The following is a 17814-nucleotide window of genomic DNA, read 5'->3' on the forward strand; positions in this document are numbered from 1 at the left end:
AGGACGACCGGTTGCAATCGAGGGAAAGATGAATGCGGCCAAGTACAGGGATATCCTGGACGAAAACCTTTTCCAGAGTGCTCTGGACCTCAGACTGGGCCGAAGGTTTACCTTCCAACAAGACAATGACCCTAAGCACACCGCTAAAATAACGAAGGAGTGGCTTCACAACAACTCCGTGGCTGTTCTTGAATGGCCCAGCCAGAGCCCTGACTTAAACCCAATTGAGCATCTCTGGAGAGACCTGAAAATGGCTGTCCACCAACGTTTACCATCCAACCTGACAGAACTGGAGAGGATCTGCAAGGAGGAATGGCAGAGGATACCCAAATCCAGATGTGAAAAACTTGTTGCATCTTTCCCAAAACGACTCATGGCTGTATTAGATCAAAAGGGTGCTTCTACTAAATACTGAGCAAAGGGTCTGAATACTTATGACCATGTGATATTTCAGTTTTTCTTTTTTAATAAATTTGCAAAGATTTCTACATTTCTGTTTTTTTCTATCAAGATGGGGTGCTGAGTGTACATTACTGAGAAATAAAATGAACTTTTTTGATTTTTGGAAAATGGCTGCAATGAAACAAAGAGTGAAAAATTTAAAGGGGTCTGAATACTTTCCGTACCCACTGTATGTATAAGGTAAACTCCGAAACTGCCAAAAGTTTTTGTCTCCTAATGACATGAAACAGATAAAACATCCTATTAATTATATAACAAAGTTGGACTCCTGATTCTGTTATGGCCCCTGTCTGACCTGTTGATATGCAGGTGTGGTGTACTACTTAACTGTGTCTTGTGTTCTTGAAGGTACCAGAGAAACTGGCTTGCATCAGCACCTTATCCTCCATCATGCTCACCCATTCCCATCTACGTCGCTGGTATTACTTATTGACACACTCCACATTTGTAGTATTTCTTTAATTTCTTTAATGTCATCTTTGCAGTCTAATTACAGTAATGTAATCTTATTACTTTGTATTTGTAATATTTTATTTTATTTTTGTAAGTCGTGCTACTGCATACTTTCAGTACAGACTTCATTTAAACTTTAAACATAAAACTTTGAACTATTAATCTTTAATTGAAATCAGCCTTTTACAGTTTACAGCATTTGAAGTTTTTTAATTACCAGAGTTTTTTTGAGTTGCTTTTTCAGTCCAGTCTGAGTTTCTAATGGGTGTGTATTGCTACTTAGAGTTGTCGCATGACCTTGGATGTCACCCACTGATCCTCTTCTGCTTCTGCCATATTTATGTAATTTTTATTGCTACATTAATTATTTAGCCTACTTGTAATGGCTGGAATTGTTTGCCTTTTTTGTTTGTACTGAGATGTTTTCATGCGGTTGATTTATGATAATGAATAGGCCTACTGATGTTTGTGTATTGTTGTTGTGGGCAGAATTGGTTTCCTTACAATGTTTTACTGGGGAACAGTGACTCTGAGGCTGGCACCCAGTCTGTACATTGTAGGTGCTCACCACATAGCTCAGCAGAGCATGGTGTATCCTTGTCAGAAGTGATGAGGTCAGAACCTAGATGCCAAATATCAACTCTGTCATCCAGCATCTGAAAAAACCTTGTGATTTGCCATGACAAAAAGTTGTAGTTTTTAGGATACTGAGGTCAAAATTCAGCACAGATGCAAAGAAATAGTGGGATCTTTAGGTGTGTTTTAAGATGCCTCTGGAATTTTGTCAGTGGCAGTAGTTGCTTTTGAGTCTCGGTGTTGTGATAAAGCACAGACTAGGATGAAAGAAGCTTTGGTAATATTTGAGAATTCCAAGGAAATTGAAGATAGTTGGAAGCTCTCATTGAAACGGAACCTCTTCAGCCAGCTAGATGGGTCGTCCAGTTCCAAACAAAATATGCAAATGATTTGCATTCACTTTTTTCCTCCCGGTTAGATTGTCTTGATTTCAGCAAGAAGGAAGCAGTCAAAAGCTGCTGGCATTTTGAGATTGTACCACCAAAGAGTGGCATTTCCTTTTGAATTGGAATTGGATCTCATGTTGTTCAATAAATCTGTGTGATTGCAGTTTGTTATTAATTATGAAAGGAGTTTTTCCAGTGGGTATTTGGGTCAGTTTGTCTTGACGTGAAGGCTGTGGAGAAAGGATTAGGGGCTGCCAGAGAGAGACATGACTACTGACAGGTGATTTGTTATTTCTCTCATTTTTCTTGTTTAAAATTGAGGCACCTTTTTGTGTTTGAAGCACACAAAATCATGTGAATGTTCTTATTTTACTGCCTTAAGTGCAAGTTGCAGTTGTCTATTGTTAAGTATTGTCTGCCCTCTGGTGTAGAGAAAGGGTATGCTCTGTCATATGACTGTGTCATAATATTACATTTTATGAATTTAAATTATTCAGCACTGTTTGACAGTGTTTTTAATCACACAAAATTGATTTCGATTTGTACAGGGTTATCTTTTACTCCTGGGTAGCTCTGTCTCAGTGTTCAAAAGTTCAGTTGCTCAATAAGTTTGCCAGATTTAATAGCCTCAGATCCAATCACAAACATTTCATTTCAGCTTCTCAACTAATTGGTAATTACTCAGTGTTTGTGACAGCCTTTCAACAGAAGGAGAGGCATGAAGGCTTGATCAGGGTAATTACATGGCTGCCCTTCAGCAAACAGACTCACTCAACATCAGTCAGAAAAAAAACATAGTTGTCATTTAGATTCCCCAAATACTGTACATCACTGTCAAAGAATTTATTCTATTTGGATTGCTTCATTTTTCTAGGCCCAAAACATATGCTATTATTATGAATTGCAATAGTGTTGGAATTTTTGAAATTGAAACAACATATGGTTTCCAGTAGAGGGTGGTGGTGTTTCACTCGTGCTTTGATCACAGACAATTCCATTCAGCTTGTGTGTGTATATATATATATATATATATCACCATGGTATCACCACAACACTTCAGACTGAATTATGATCGAGGCACAATAAAGCAATAAAGTCTTTTATCTGCGTGGATCTATTCCAGTTGTGTTGGGCAAAAAGGATGAAAACTATTACAGTCTCTTCATCTCTGTGAGGCGTGTTATCGTTTAATTAGTCAAACCAAACTTAAAAGACAATACAGGACTCTGTTTTTAACATCTTTAAATTCACTATTTAATTTTGTACATCTAGTCACAAAAAAAACAATCAAGACCTGCCAATATCTTTCTCTCGTATTTTCTCTCTCTCTCTCACTCACTCACTCACTCACTCACTCACTCACTCACTCACTCACACACAATCAACATACTTGCTTGTGCTATTTTCTATCTTTGATTCATTTCTGCTTTTATAACTTAAAAATAATTTAAATAAAAAACATTGATTTTCATGGGCACTTGAGAGAGATGAAATAGAAATGAAGGAGCTGGGTGACAGTGTTTTTTTTACTGAAGTAAATGGGAGATGGGTTGTTCAGAGTCTAAAGTTGTTCTCCCAGAGGAAGGAGTCATTCCGCAGCACTTTGGCCAATTTCTCATTGAATGGCATGTAGAAATCCTGCAGGATCTCTTTAGTAATGGGCAGCATGGGTCCTAGGTTTTTGTCAGCTGGTCTCCTGGTGTTTGATGCTGGACTTCTTGTGATCTCTGACTCTCTTTCTTTCGTCAGTGGCCCTGTAAAACACACAAACACTTCTTACATATCCCTTTGTTTCTGGGCCATTTCAGATTTAGCTGCAGCACTTTAAAAAAAAAAAAAAAAAAAAAAGAAAAGGAGTAAAATATAGCAAAGGACACTGAAATGTCACTGTGCATCAGCAGTGCTCTGAGCAGAAGATTTGCCGCTCTGGGAGGTAATCGCACCTTGGCTGGTGTTGGCAGCTCTTTGAAGAGAGAAGTCTGAGCTTTGGGGCAATCAAACTGTGGGATGAACCAATGAGACAAAAATAAGGGGGCTTCCAGACTACAGGGCACAACTGTGTTTGACTGCCGCACTGCCACATGGGCCCAGTACTAACAGCAATCTACTGTGTACCCCAAGGAAAGATTGGTACCTTTGATAGTATAGAAGATGTAAGAAAGTTCAGAACTGTAAGGAAATTAGATTTTCTTTTCCAAACTAGTGGGCTCTACACAACTTCAGACCTTCAAAATCAACAGAATTTACTAATTCAACACATGCACTGCTCTTTGTTAACATGGTAGACAGTAGTTGAAAACCCTCATTATCACCCTTGAGCACTTTTAACTCTACATGCAGACATTCGTGGCCGGTTGATGTTTTGACGTTTGTTTTCTTGCCGATACCAACTTCTGATTTAAAAAAATTAAAATCTGTCTCTCTCTCACTGTGTGAACCTGTTTGGGACTACACATCGGTAAGCAAGTGGAGCTTTTTATATGTCAGGTATTCTGTAGGCACCTGTTTCAATAATCACAGCCAGTGACATGCATTTAATATTACTTATCCCTACTTGTCTTTAGTGATCTGGTTTGTACTGTGCTGAGTACCCAAAAGGTAATGATTTAAGACAAGGTCATATGTTGGGGTGTGTTGCTAACTTACCCAGGTTAAGGAAATCAAAGACTTTGTGCATGGTGTATTTCCTATTTGAGGCATGGTCTTCCAACCTCAGGACCAGAATCTGTTCCCTGTTGAAGACGGTCAGCCAGTCCATTAGGTACACAATGTACAGGCCAACTTGCAGTCTGACCTGAGGACACAAAACAGGAGGATCAATGTTAGATAACCCAGCTCTATCCAAGAAATGCCCTCTTTAGCAGAGGGACACGGTGGTGCATGCATGGTTAAATCTTTTTAAGTTAATGAGCAGGGAGGGAGGGGAACATGGGGGGAGAGAATTCCACCAGCTCTCTCTTTCGTCTTCCCCATGCATTTGACTGGGTAATGCTAGGCACCGTGTGGTGCACGTGTGGTGGTATATGTGGTGTGAGTGGTTGAGGGATCTGATAAAGATGGAGTTTCTTCTCAACTCAGAAACCTGTATTACCAACTGCCAGAGAAGCCAATACCCCTTTATACCCCTACATGACGTTGTAGCCATAATTGGGATTCATTAATTGTAATGTTTTAATGCAAAAATGACAAACATTCATTGATTTTAGTTTCTCAAATTTGAGATGCCTTTGCTTTTCTCTGTTTTATATCACCTATAAATATAATATCTGTGGATTTTGGATTGTTCATCGGACAAAACAGGCAATTGGATGATGTCAACGTGGGCTCTGGGAACATGTGATATGCATTTAACAATCCCAAAAATAAATTGGCCTCTTGTATTTTGTGAAATTTCACCAGAGCATTTGGAGGTGGCCTAATTGCTGTTGAAACAATTTTTTAGATTCCATGTGGCAGTTCATTGCAGAACAGTAGCCATAAACAAAACACCTTCTTACTGTGAAAGGAATTATCTCTGTGTCCTTTTGCCTCTTTAGCAAAACTGAATGGCCTTTCAGAATAAATGATTACAAGCCAGGCCAGCAACTCTTTGTTAAATCAATTTGGTACAACAGTGACGGCCAAGTGTGTTCTCAGGCTGGTGTTTATTCGCCTTTTCTCTCTAGACTCTAATCTGAGCTGTAAAACTTTAATCGGGGAGCCACAGGCACGAGAGACTACTGTAAGGACAGCTGTAATGCTTTTCACATAGTCTAATAACTCTGAGGAGATATTAGTGGATGGACAATTAGGCCAGTGGCAAAAAGCAAGCATACTCCCAGAGGGCCATAAAGCTTGTCAGTGGCAGTTGGAGAGGAGGACCTCTAAATATAAGGCAGCCTAGAGGGGGAGCTATAAGAGGACAGGCTAGTCTCCTCCCCCCCCTCTCTCAGCCAGTCTGCCCCAGAGCACTATGTAGAAAAGCTGGCCTGGGGCCCAACATTGGGGCCCTGCACTGGCTGACACTCAGACTTGGTCTGTTTTGTAAGTAAGAAGGAAGTTCACACCACTGATAAATTAGTTTCTAGTACAAAGAGGGTCTCTAGATGCTGCCCTGCTCAGTGATACAACAGTGTTGCCAATCCCTTTTATAAAGTCTGTCCTGCAAGCTTTAGCATGAGCTAATGAAGTGTGGGTTTCACTCCATCTGTCTTTTCTACTCCTTTTCTATTTTGCTTCCCACCAGCTAAAACGCCGGTCGCAAAAGTCCGGTCTTCTGCACCACTGTGAGACAAAAGCAGGAGAGAGAGTACACTCACTGGCATGGCATTGTTGACTGTAGTGTTGTACACACAGGAGCGCATTGTGTACTCCATAAGGCACCCCTCGAATAACTGCAGCGACTCTGACACCTTCTCGTGAAAATCCTCTGCAGACTTATTGGCAATACCAAAGTAAAGGTAGTCAGAGTAGAGCCTGCAAGACAACAGAGGTGATCTGTAAACTCATTTGAACACTGAAATTTCACTTTTGCAACAGAGGATTTATGACCGTGTTTTTCAGGTTTCCACAGATATTCAGCTTTTTAAAAGAAGCAGACGTTTCAACCTTTTCTTCACCCATCACTGTAGTTTACAGTAAACAAACCATGGCATAAAATGCTCTGTCAAAGAGGAGATCATGAAGTCTTCTTCTTGTCAGAGAGGAGCTAAGGTGGCTAACCAACTAACACAACAGCTTGGACTATTCATTTATGAAGGAGAAGGAGAAGTAGAAGAATTGCACATCTGGAAGGACGTGTTACATTCTCCAATGGATTATTTGATTTTAAGCACCTTGGAGGCCAGACATCTAACCTACGCCAGAGCTGCTGGCTGAGAAAAAGACAATGACAATATACTTTTTTTAAATTTGTTAAATTAATTGAAATGATGAAGAATTGGATATTCTTCATGGCATCAATTCCATAAAACTGAATAAACAATATTTGAAAAAGCGGACATTAAATCCAGCTTATGAAGTAAGATCAATAACACTTTTCAATAGTACATTTTTATTATGAGGCAAAAGGCTGTTATAATGAACATATTCAGACATTGTCTGAAGTAAAAATCAACATTAACAGCATAAAATAATCCCAGTTTAAACAGAGTGCTTTGCAGGCATTCAGCAGTAAGATTGCCATGCCTGCCATAGATGTCATAATGAAACTTTCCAGACTGAGTAAAAGGCAACACATCTTCTGTGACAATAGGTCTTTTGTTTCCTATAAACAGGAAAAGTATCTGTCTGTATCTGCAGTGTAAACAGCCATGATAGAGGCACAAAGGTGCCAGTGTGTATCACAGAATTGTATCTGCATCGTTACGGGCATTTCCAGTGCAGATTTGCAGTAGAAGGCAGTGAAACAGATTACTCCCACCTTTCCACTGGGTCCCTGAGCATAACAATGAAGCGGGCATCAGGCTGCAAAGCGTGGACGAAGTCCTGGATAAGGAAGGGAGGCTCTCCCTCTGTGGTGTTGTCATAGAAATACACCCAGGCGTTGTTATCCCACATGGTTGATGCGCTGGCTTCTCCTGCAAAACACACCCACGGTGGTTCAAACAGAAACATCCACACAGACCATCATACACATAAAATTATGCAATCATGCAGAGACCAAACATAACACACCTGTACACATTTTCATAGTTTTTCGCAATCTTTAGCATTGCATTTGATGTGTGTAGTTCAAAGAGTAATTGATTAGTCGATTCAAAGGATTGAATTGAATACGCAACTATTTTGATTAATCTTTTAAGTCCTTCAACAAGCAGAAATTTCAAATATTTAATGTTTCCAGCTTCTCAAATGTGAGGATTTGGTGCTTTTGTTATTATTATTATTACTATTGAATATATTTGGGTTTTGGACTGTTAATCCAACAAAACAAACATTTTGATGTTCTATTGAATATTAAATTAATGAATAAATAGATCAAGAAAATAATCAGTAGATTTTGATAAAGATTGTTGTTAGTGGCAGCTCATGATAGTCACGATAATCCGTAAATATAAACCGTTTGTTTCAGCTTCTTCACATATTTGCTGGAACTAAAGGACACAGCATGTTCCCAACACACATGCAACAAGTCATTAAAATGAAAGATTCTAAAGCAAGTGCACAAACAGCAAAAGCAAAAAGTAATTACATCTTCAGCTGTGAGCAAAATTGTGGACTGAAATCCACACAGTAGCAGTTCTGGTGTTCATAACGAGTCAGAGGACGTTGTTTCTCAAACTATTTGAGAGCAGAAACTTTATCGGGCTGTGCTGAGAAATGATATCCAGGATTCATTAGACTGTCTGTGCCTTCATTATCCTCTTATCTGTGAAGTGAAGCTGTGATGCTTCCTCAGAGAAAGGGATGATAGCCAGGTCCTATTTTCTGTGATGACAACAGTGAGAGTGAAACAGGATCGCTGCTAATGCTGTCATGCGTAAAATGATACACACTGTGATCAAATCTATTTAAAGGTCTCTAGGTCCAATAAAAGGGCTTATTTTGTTTCACGTGGAGAGGGTGTAATAGGGCAAACAAATGGCGGAGCCAGACCGGCATGCCTCTGGTGTTGGCCGGCAGTTGAAGGGAGTCAGAAGCCCAAGATCCTGGCCACAGGCCTGCACCTTGCTGGGCTCTCCCAGGGCATGGTGTGAATACTGAGCAGAGCGTTGGCACACTCCCCCCTCCTTACAAGGATTATTTATTTAAAGAGGGAAACAAAACAGGGCGGCATGTTAAGCTGCACTCAATGCACCAACTCAGTCCAGTGTGAAAAGGCTATTGTTGAAAACTTAAATCAGTTTTTCTTTGCAGCTGAGCAGTTCTTTGAGACTGCGTTTGGACAACGCGAAAAGACAGAGACAGATGGAAGCAGAGGCGCTAGGAGCAGGATATGCAGATAGAGGACGGACGTTCATAAGACTTCTCCACCCCACTGCGGATATTATTGCTGTCCTGACATAAAAAAAGAACAATGCTTCCTTTCTGCGGCACTAAGTGAAGCAGAAGGAAGTCCAGTATTATTAAGCAGTTAGAGCCTCTTTTCAGGGCTGTGTCACCAGCTCTCTTAAAAATGACAGTCACTCCCTGGACTGAAAGTGGCTGCTACATAGCAGCTCTGTGCTTCAGCCTAGCTACTTGCTGCTTTGATAGCAGTTTTGTAATTCTGGAGGCGAGATTAAAAGTGAAGTTCCAAGCAAGTGTCAGATCACCCCGAGCCAAACACTATTGGGTGCGGCCTGATGAGTGCACAGAGTACCGTCAGTCCACGTTCCACAAACCGAGCACAGCGATACCGTACATGACCTAAGTCACTAATATGATACAGCAGAGGGAGGAGAGCTAAAGCTGTTCTCTGAGTCTGACAAAACAGGAAGATAGAGATTCCATTGAACAGAAAGTGTTTCTGCAACTGACACTGCCTGGAGATCTGATTAGCAACATCACAGTCATCATTTGTTCCACGTGCTGTTAGCTTCCTTCTAATAATCATTTTGTCGTTATTCTAAATCCCACAGGTGTTTAAATCAGGATGTCCCAGTCAAGTTCTTTTGGCCCTGATCCGGTCCAATCCAATACTTACCAGATGACTTGCAACCACAGCAAGCAAATTTCAAAACAAATAAGCACCCACAAAGTTGGGATTTAAACTATGTAAACTAGTGCACTAATACAAATGGGATGGCTTTTGGCCTCCCAGAGTCTATAAAGATGCCATAAATAGCGTGTTCGCACTAAGATTAATTATCATTAATGGACAATTCAAATCAACAAAATATCTGCCTTATAGGTGTCACGGTTCTGGGGTGTTGGTGTTCATGTTTCCTGTTTTACTTTGAAGTTGTTCTGTCTCTGTCTTCGTGTTGTCGCGTTGTCTTACTTCCTGTCTCTGTGTTCACTGATTGTCCGATGTGTATCACCTGTGCCTTGTTATCTTCAGCCCGCCTGTGTATATCAGTGGTTGTCTCTCTATCACTCGTTGCGCTTTCATTTCTCATGAATGTTGCACCCAGTGTTTGCTACCTGTGTCTCGGTCATGCCTCTTCTCAGGATTATTCCCCTTGTTTCCCTCATGTCGTTCGGACTTACTTTGTCAGTTTTGGATTTATGGATTTCTCACCTGTTTGTTGTATAGATTATATCTTAATCTCACTTTATCTCACCTGTGAGTTTCACCTGTTTATTTAATAAAACCCCACTAAATATACCTCTGTCTCCTAAGCATCACCAAAACCCCTGTTTCCCGTCTCTGCACCATAGCAGATCATAACAATAAGTGTGGCTTTCACCCATGCACAGCTAAGCTTTGGGTTGCTTTTCAGTGATTTCGGATTTTAAATTTATAATGACCTGGACACTGGTTACTAGCTATATAGAAAGAAAAGTGCATACATTTGGTGGTAACATGCTTACAATGATTTAGTTTAAAAGATTTTATTATTTATGAGGCACATACACAATCATACAGTATTTCTCTTACCTATGATGATGTTAGGTTGGCTGGGGCTTCCACTGGCATTTGCTGTGAGGTTGCCCTGGATTTGGTAAGCAGCCTGATCAAACAAGTCCAAGTAGTCTTCCACTGGGTATCTATCATGAAAGCCCTCGCTCAGACGGATAATACCTGGTGAAGGAAGAAGACTGGGATGGTAAACACACCCCGTGGGGTACAATTGCATCTCTAGTGCATGTTTACTTTTGTTGGCAAGTTATCACATCTTATATTTAGAGAGAGTAGAGACAGACTAATATGTTTCTCTTTATGAGGCTACAAATAGTGAAATTTGACATGGTGTGGGTAGGAATCTGTAGTACTGAGATGCGTGTGTTTACATCAAGTATGTTCAAATGTCTGCCTGCCCCCTCCTCTCCATGTGTTTCTGTAATCATCATCTAAGAGGTAATTAGGGCTTCTGTGCTGTCCTGACTGTAGGGTGACCAAATAAAATCCAAATTTCAGATCCAATCAGCAGGGAATACTGTCCCTGCTCAGTTTTCAGTGTTTCTAATTAAGGGCCAATGTCAAGTTAATACTTTAAATGCAGGACAAATGTGTTTTTCTTCTGAGCTGCTGTATAATTACAATTTTCTAGGCAATTGTGGTGATCCAGCGTAGGACTTTGGGGTATCCATGCAGCATAAGGATAATGAGGTAGCTCAGGTGTCTGTTACTTTCAGTGATGCTTTGATGGTGTCTCAGTAAAGCACCTTTCTCTAGTTAGCACGAAAACATGATTAGAGAACTCTGATAAACTTTCCAAAACCTCCAGCCCTGCATCATTATTAATCCAGAATGGTTACTCTCATATGGAGGTCTGAAAAAGCTGGTGTGAATCTCTGCGAGGCTTTTCTAAAATTGTTTTATCCCTTTGCTTTTTGATATGAATGAAGCGTCAAGCAATTTTCAAATAGTCTGTGTTTCTTGATGGGTACTGTATACAGCAGGCACATCTGATTAAGATTCAAACTGCTCCTCTAAGAAAGTTGTGTGGCGCGGATCGCATCAAATCACCTTTTTTTTTACTGCATTGGTTGAGTGGAGCCTCGAGGGGAATTAAATAAATAAATACAAAACAAGACCATTTGAATTCAGAGTGTTCTCAGAGGATGTTTTAAAGGAAAAGTGCTGATTACCGGTGCATAGCTCTAAGTGCAACGCTAGAAGGGATAGAGAAAAAGAAAGAAAGTGGCAGCAAAGATGAAAGGATGGGGAGTGAGGGGGGACAATAACTGAGAGGAACCTATGTCCTTGGGATGCTACTACGCAACATCACAGGCTGCCTAAAACACAAGCGTGAAGCGGACAAATTAAGGCAAACAACTCATCCACATCCCGCAGCTTTATGAGGTTGAAATAATTATCAACTCAAACTGAACACAACACATTAAAATAAGCATTGCATGCAGACTGATCAATCCACCGTTTTTGTGAGTCTTAGAGGGATTAGGGGCATAGTCAGCAACTGGATGAACTTCAAAAGGATTGCTTTGGCTGTGACACTTAAGCCTCTTTGATATTTGTGGGTAAAATTTGGATGTATTTTTTTTTTAAAAAGGTGGCCAATACTGTATCTAGCTCCCTCAACAGGTATTGTGCCAAAACCCTGGGTGAAATTATTAATTCATTTTTAGACAGACAGCTCCCGGCAAAACAAAATGTATCAGTCATTACTGAGCAGAAGAAGAAGCACATATCCACAGTTAAGAATCACCATTAAAAAAACTCATGAAGTGTAAGTCCTCATGCTGAGAATTGTGATATTATCGACATGCTGTATGTACTCATCTTTTAACTCAGTATAAAGTCATTATCTAATATGCTTTCAATTTTGTAATCACAGCTGACTTTGAACAGATCGGCGGCCTACAGTTTAACTGCTGCTCTTCATGTCTTTTTTTCCTTCACTCTTTCTTCACAAATGCACACACTGACTCACACTCCTGATGCCTGCCTCTTCAGCTGCTGAAGATTCTCCATTATTTGTGAGCCTTAATGGCTGTTTCAGTTAAGGAAAAAAAAAAAGCAAAGATAAATTTAGAATCTTTAAGACTGTTACTGATAGCCTGAACTCGAATTATTGACTAAATTTGATTCTGAAAAAATATTTCGGATCAAAGGGGAGAACAGACTGAAGATTCTTTTGTTTTAGTGTCATCAGGGAAAAGTCACCAAAACAAACCAAAGGATCAACTCAACAGAGCGTCTGCAAGTGAAGTGAAGGTTGGATTTGTTTAATACAGAGTGTTTTCAGTTCACCCAAACAGTCTCACTCCCAATTCTCGCTTTGGTTTTTAATCCCATCTGTGGTGTGGTGGTTCTTTTAACATCACAGATGCACATGGCGATGGAAATACACAATGGCATCCACACATTTAGATGACAGAACCGCCATACGAGCAGATGTCTGCTGTGAGGCAGCTCTTACCTCTCGACGCACAGTTTGAAGGTTTATCTCTTTGTTTGAGAAAATGACATATTACCACCTGTTCAGATTCCATTGCAACCAAGAGTGTAAGCCAGGATTTTGGCAGTATTTGTGAAACAGGCCAGTGATTATGTGATAATGCATAAGTCTCCACCAGCTAAATTGGTAAATATTCCCTAAAACTAGTGAAAAATAACATCCAGAAGTAAGCCTTTAAGAGTTAATAAAATATTCAACAGCTCGAACAATAAATGACATGATTTGCATTTTAATTAAATAAATGTATGATTACTGTTACTCTTTATATATATATATATAGTATAAAATGCAAAGAGGGCACAGCCAGGACCATGTAAAATAAAACAAGAACTAGAAGTTGAAGGAAGCAAAGTTCATGGAGGGGAGATGAGTTGTAAAGAACGAGTGCAACCTCAAAGTTTGCTAAACAAGTGCAGGAAACAGTGCGCCCACACATGTGGGTTCAAAGTGTGTGAGGAGGCTTCTGACGATGTATTTTTCATGTGTTCTTTTCAAGTGGTTTCTACCACAGAGACAAATCTATGTCACAGATGATGGTGAAGTACAGTCAGTCTACATCCTTCTGCATATAGGCCTAGTAGAGCTGTTAATGAGCACCGTCCCTACATGAGCTCAACCGTCTATGTACCAAGATGGGCAAGTTGCACTGTTAAGAGGCTGACTGTGGCATAAAAGCACACAGGAGGGGGGAATAGAAAAAAAGACGATTAGCATTCAAACTGCTGAATGGAGGAGGCAATAAATACACCATTAGAGCTGTAAATTTGGGGCTAACGACTCTCATGTAGAAAATAAACAGTTTAAGTTTATTTTCATGCACAGCACAAGATGGGTCATGAATATTCATTTCTCAGTTAATTGCACTGGGAGATTGAACTGCGTGCATCAGAGATACTTAATTCATTTCACATTCAGCGCTCACATCCAGCTAGGTTCAACATAAAGAAACAATTGCAGTTACAATTTTGGTATATTTGATATAAAAAAATTGTCAGTTTGACAAAGGCTGGAGCAGTCAGTCAATATCCAAAGGACTTTCCCCCCAATGAACTACATAAATCTGTAGAAATGATGGAATTAAGTTACCGCAACTCACATCTTAAAAATAAGCTGACAGTAACAATACAAGAAAAAAAACTGAAATGCTCATGAAACAGACAGGCCTGCCTATAAGGCTGAGACGCCTTCAGACACCTGTCACTGAGTGCTTTTCTGAAGCCCCTTGAGGTACGGCTCTGCCAAAGTGATATACTGTAGAAAGTCACATTTCATACTTTCAATGCTCTCTGGCTCTCATAATTGTATTCCAGCCTGGAGGTCTCTACCATGGCAAATTACAGGTTTTCTTTACTTACCAAACCTCTTTCGGGTCCACCAGTGTGGCTCTTTGAAAGTGGTGAACTTGACGTCAGGGTGCAGCCTCAGTCTGTCATACAGGTCCGTTGTGCCACACTTTGGCTGGCCAATGATATAGAAATATGGAAGGCACCGCATGCGGTAGAGTTTACCGTCGCGGTGAAACAAGTGTTCTCGGAAAGTGTTCCTCAAGTGCTGAAACACCGTCCGGAAGCGCCTCGAGTAGCGTGCATACAAGTTTGTCCTGTATGGGTCCGAAGTGATATTCCCAGTGTATTCCTCATACCAGCAGGGGTTCTTGACACCAGGCAGGAATTGGTGGGGGACAACAGAAAACATCTGTAAAGGCAAAGAAAGCAGGCTCCATTAAGCTGCTAAGTCACCGTACCTCCTAAATGTATAAAACATTTCAGACAAAGCCTTCTGTAAACTCTTAAAATTATGATTGCTAAGGCTGCACAATGGAAGATAAATTTGTTCCAGTCATTTCACAGATGCATTAAAGGAAGAGGTTTCTTTAAACAATTTAAAAACTTTTTGTATGGGCTACTGTTCTGGTAGGTGTAGGAAAATGCCACCTGTGTGGAATCCAAGTGCACGTTCAACAAGTTTTTGCAGCAGGATACAGTCTGTAGAGGGGCAGATTTGCAGTATATTGGCTTTAGATGCATAGACACACTGACACAAGTGAGTACACATGTCCATGCACATACAGTGCAGTCAGTACAGTATTTAGAAATTCATATTGTTTTGTCTCAAATTCAAGGACCTTTTATTTGAGATTAGATGAACACTGGGAACTACAGACCTTGTTATACACAGTGCTCCAATTTTAGGAGAGAGAACGTGATTAGAGAAGTTCCCATTAACTTAAATCATTTCATGATTTTTAATATTTGGTATCAAATCCTTTGCATTCAATGATTGTCTGAAGGCTACACATTTTCACTGTTGATGCTCTGCCTGGCCTGTACTGCAGCCACCTTTTCCCCCCTTCAGTCTGGTCCTCAGCAGCACATGATCAGTTGAATTGAGGGCAGGCGACTGACATGACCAAGAACATTTCACTATTTGGCCATAAAAAACTTTAAATATTGTCCTGATGCACTGCCCTTAAAAGTCCTTTACTGTAATGTTCTGGACTCCCATGATAAACTACAAAACAAAAAGCATATCTGTCCCATTATTTTCTACATGTACATACTGTACATGCAGCCCGCCCTGGGAGAGTAAAGCAGATTTATCCTCAGAAGTGAGGCAACACATTTCCAACATTCAGTCTTTTTCTACTCACATTTCAGTGTTTTTTGACGATCAAACACAAAGGCTCATGACTCCCTCACTGCCTGTTAGTCACAGCTACTTTAAGGACAATTAATGCCGGATCCATCCACAGATGTGGTATTGATTGTCCTGCGGCCACACTCTCCTATTCATTAGCATGGTTCAATAAGAAATTAGTTATGTTGCAAATAGCCCTGGCCATTATCATTAGGATTAACAATTAATTGAACCAGGCTGTGAGGTGAGACGGACACAGCGAGAAAGCCACGGGGCCAGTGTGTTCGAGGACTGTAGGATGACTTTGAGCTTTAAATCCCTTCTTTAATATAATGGTAGAGACATATGCAATTATCTGGTGTGACCTGAAGTTTTATACAAGGTTTTTCAAGGCAGTTTTATCTCTTTATAAATTAAATTAGGAACTCCAACCATTGGGAAATTGCAACAGCATAGCTGTATTGAACCCTGTATAGACAGCATGTAGGCATGAATACTGATTTGTATCACCTTTTTACTTAGTATTTAATTACGCTTCGGGACACATCTGTGATGTTCAATTAAAAGAGAGATCAATATCATGCTGGGCCATGTTCGTATTGTGAATAAAATAGAGAGATAACACTTACACTATAAGGCATTGAGGTGTTCATTACGGCAATCGACCTGATAACAAAATATAATTTTTGATAGAATTTGTGTCCGCAAGGATCTCTTTGAATATATTAAATGAGAAATAAGAGAGATATAGGCTTTGGCTGTACTCACATGTGGCTCACTATTAACCAGTGCCTTGAGCTCAGGGAGATGTCGACTGCTGCGAAACTCCACCTTGGATGTGATGGACTTGACCACTAGTTTGATATGTGCGTAATCCTTGACTGAGGAGAGGTTGAAGGCAAATGGTCCCGGACTGACCAGGCTGCTGAAGTGGTAGGGTGAAGGGGTGAGGAGGAGGCCCTTCTTGTCTCCTGTCAGAATATATGAAGCCATGATGAGGAACATGACAGCCAGGCCAAACAGGAAGCTGTAGAGCCGGATCTTGCGGAAGCAGCCCAGAGTGCTCCAGCGCCTCGGCAGCTCTCGTTTCACTTCCAGGACTGCAAACAAGTTCATGGGCGTGTCGTCCACCTGCAAGAGCAATGGCCTCTTGCGGTAGTCGTCCACAAGGGAGCCCAGCAGCGTGTATTTGTAGTCCATCTGGGTCATGGTGTCAACAACCTGCAAGTCCCAGATGTCACCAGTCAGACACAGGGAGGCGTTATGTAGCAGAGGCCAGCCAGACAGGAGGTTTTGGTATGGGGGAATGGCCGACAGTTGATATCCATGATGAGTTGTGGAGAAAAGCCGACATCATCCACTGACATCTGCCTAGTAAGAGGAAAAAGAAAAAAACTGAGAGATGACATAACATTGAGTCTTTGTTTTCACTACTCTTTTCTGTAGAGCTGAGGTTCCCTGTGAAACATTTGAAATAGCTGTAAGATGCATCAGATTCCCCAGAAGTTTCACTGAGAGAGAGACACACACGAAAGGCAGGGGAGAGAGGCGATGACATGCAGCAAAGAGCCTGGGCCAGATTTGAACCTGGGCCGCTGCCGTTAGAAGAAGCCCTGGAACAAGGGTACTTCATTTTAGTTTCAATGTACATTTTATACCTCAAGAGCTTGCCATCTCATCCCTTAGTCTCTCGTAATGACAAAATAATGCTGCTTTGTGGAAGCAGTCAAATGATTATATAGCTGAAGGGAATTCCCTTTAAACCCTTTCGCTTCTGCAGTTGTAGCAATGTAACCTCAGGCTGAACAAAAAAATTGATCCCAGAGAAAAACAGCGAAAGAACTCAGTCAGCTCTAAATATTTATGCCTTAGATGAAATGCCACTAACCAGTCACCCTGTAAATGACAAATCACTTCAAAATGTCACAATTTCTTGGAACACCACACATAATTTTGACTGTGTGCCTAATAATTGTGGTACACAAGGTTAGATTAATTTCAGTGACTGCCTCTTACACTTCCTGTTAAAATCAGCCAGCACAGCAACACCCTCCCCCTAACCTCACAGTCCATCCTCCCATCCGCCCTGTGCATCGGAGTCACAATATGGAGGGAGCGATAAGGACGAGGGATGCATTCAGCCTGGAAACTACGAGGCTGTGTGTCAGACTCTCCTGGGGAGAAACACAAATATAAGAGATAGGCTACCCGGCCTGGACCGGAGAAGGGATTATATTATCAGAAAATGGTATTCCTCACTGTGAAGTCACATGGATCAACAGTCGCCCACAGATAAAAGGAGGGCTAATGTC

General features: G+C 40.8%; 1 protein-coding gene and 1 long non-coding RNA gene across 2 annotated transcripts in view; one reads left to right on the forward strand and one right to left on the reverse strand.

Moving 5' to 3' along the window:
- The window catches only part of LOC123982514, a 79879-nt gene that overhangs the window by 21454 nt on the left and 40611 nt on the right, over positions 1 to 17814 (forward strand). The gene's annotated exons all lie outside the window — the stretch shown is intronic.
- The window catches only part of LOC123982513 (carbohydrate sulfotransferase 15-like), a 38284-nt gene continuing 23430 nt past the window's right edge, over positions 2961 to 17814 (reverse strand). Inside the window, exons 2-8 of the mRNA XM_046068077.1 lie at positions 16271 to 16873; positions 14221 to 14560; positions 10381 to 10524; positions 7279 to 7435; positions 6176 to 6332; positions 4524 to 4671; positions 2961 to 3631 (exon numbers count right to left, since the gene is read on the reverse strand). Coding sequence (XP_045924033.1) covers positions 3432 to 3631; positions 4524 to 4671; positions 6176 to 6332; positions 7279 to 7435; positions 10381 to 10524; positions 14221 to 14560; positions 16271 to 16711 — 1587 coding nt within the window. The 5' untranslated portion in view covers positions 16712 to 16873 and the 3' untranslated portion in view covers positions 2961 to 3431. The remainder of the gene's footprint in view (positions 3632 to 4523; positions 4672 to 6175; positions 6333 to 7278; positions 7436 to 10380; positions 10525 to 14220; positions 14561 to 16270; positions 16874 to 17814) is intronic.

The sequence above is a fragment of the Micropterus dolomieu genome, linkage group LG14 (genome assembly GCF_021292245.1).
Source record: "Micropterus dolomieu isolate WLL.071019.BEF.003 ecotype Adirondacks linkage group LG14, ASM2129224v1, whole genome shotgun sequence".
Classification (NCBI taxonomy): Eukaryota; Metazoa; Chordata; class Actinopteri; order Centrarchiformes; family Centrarchidae; genus Micropterus; species Micropterus dolomieu.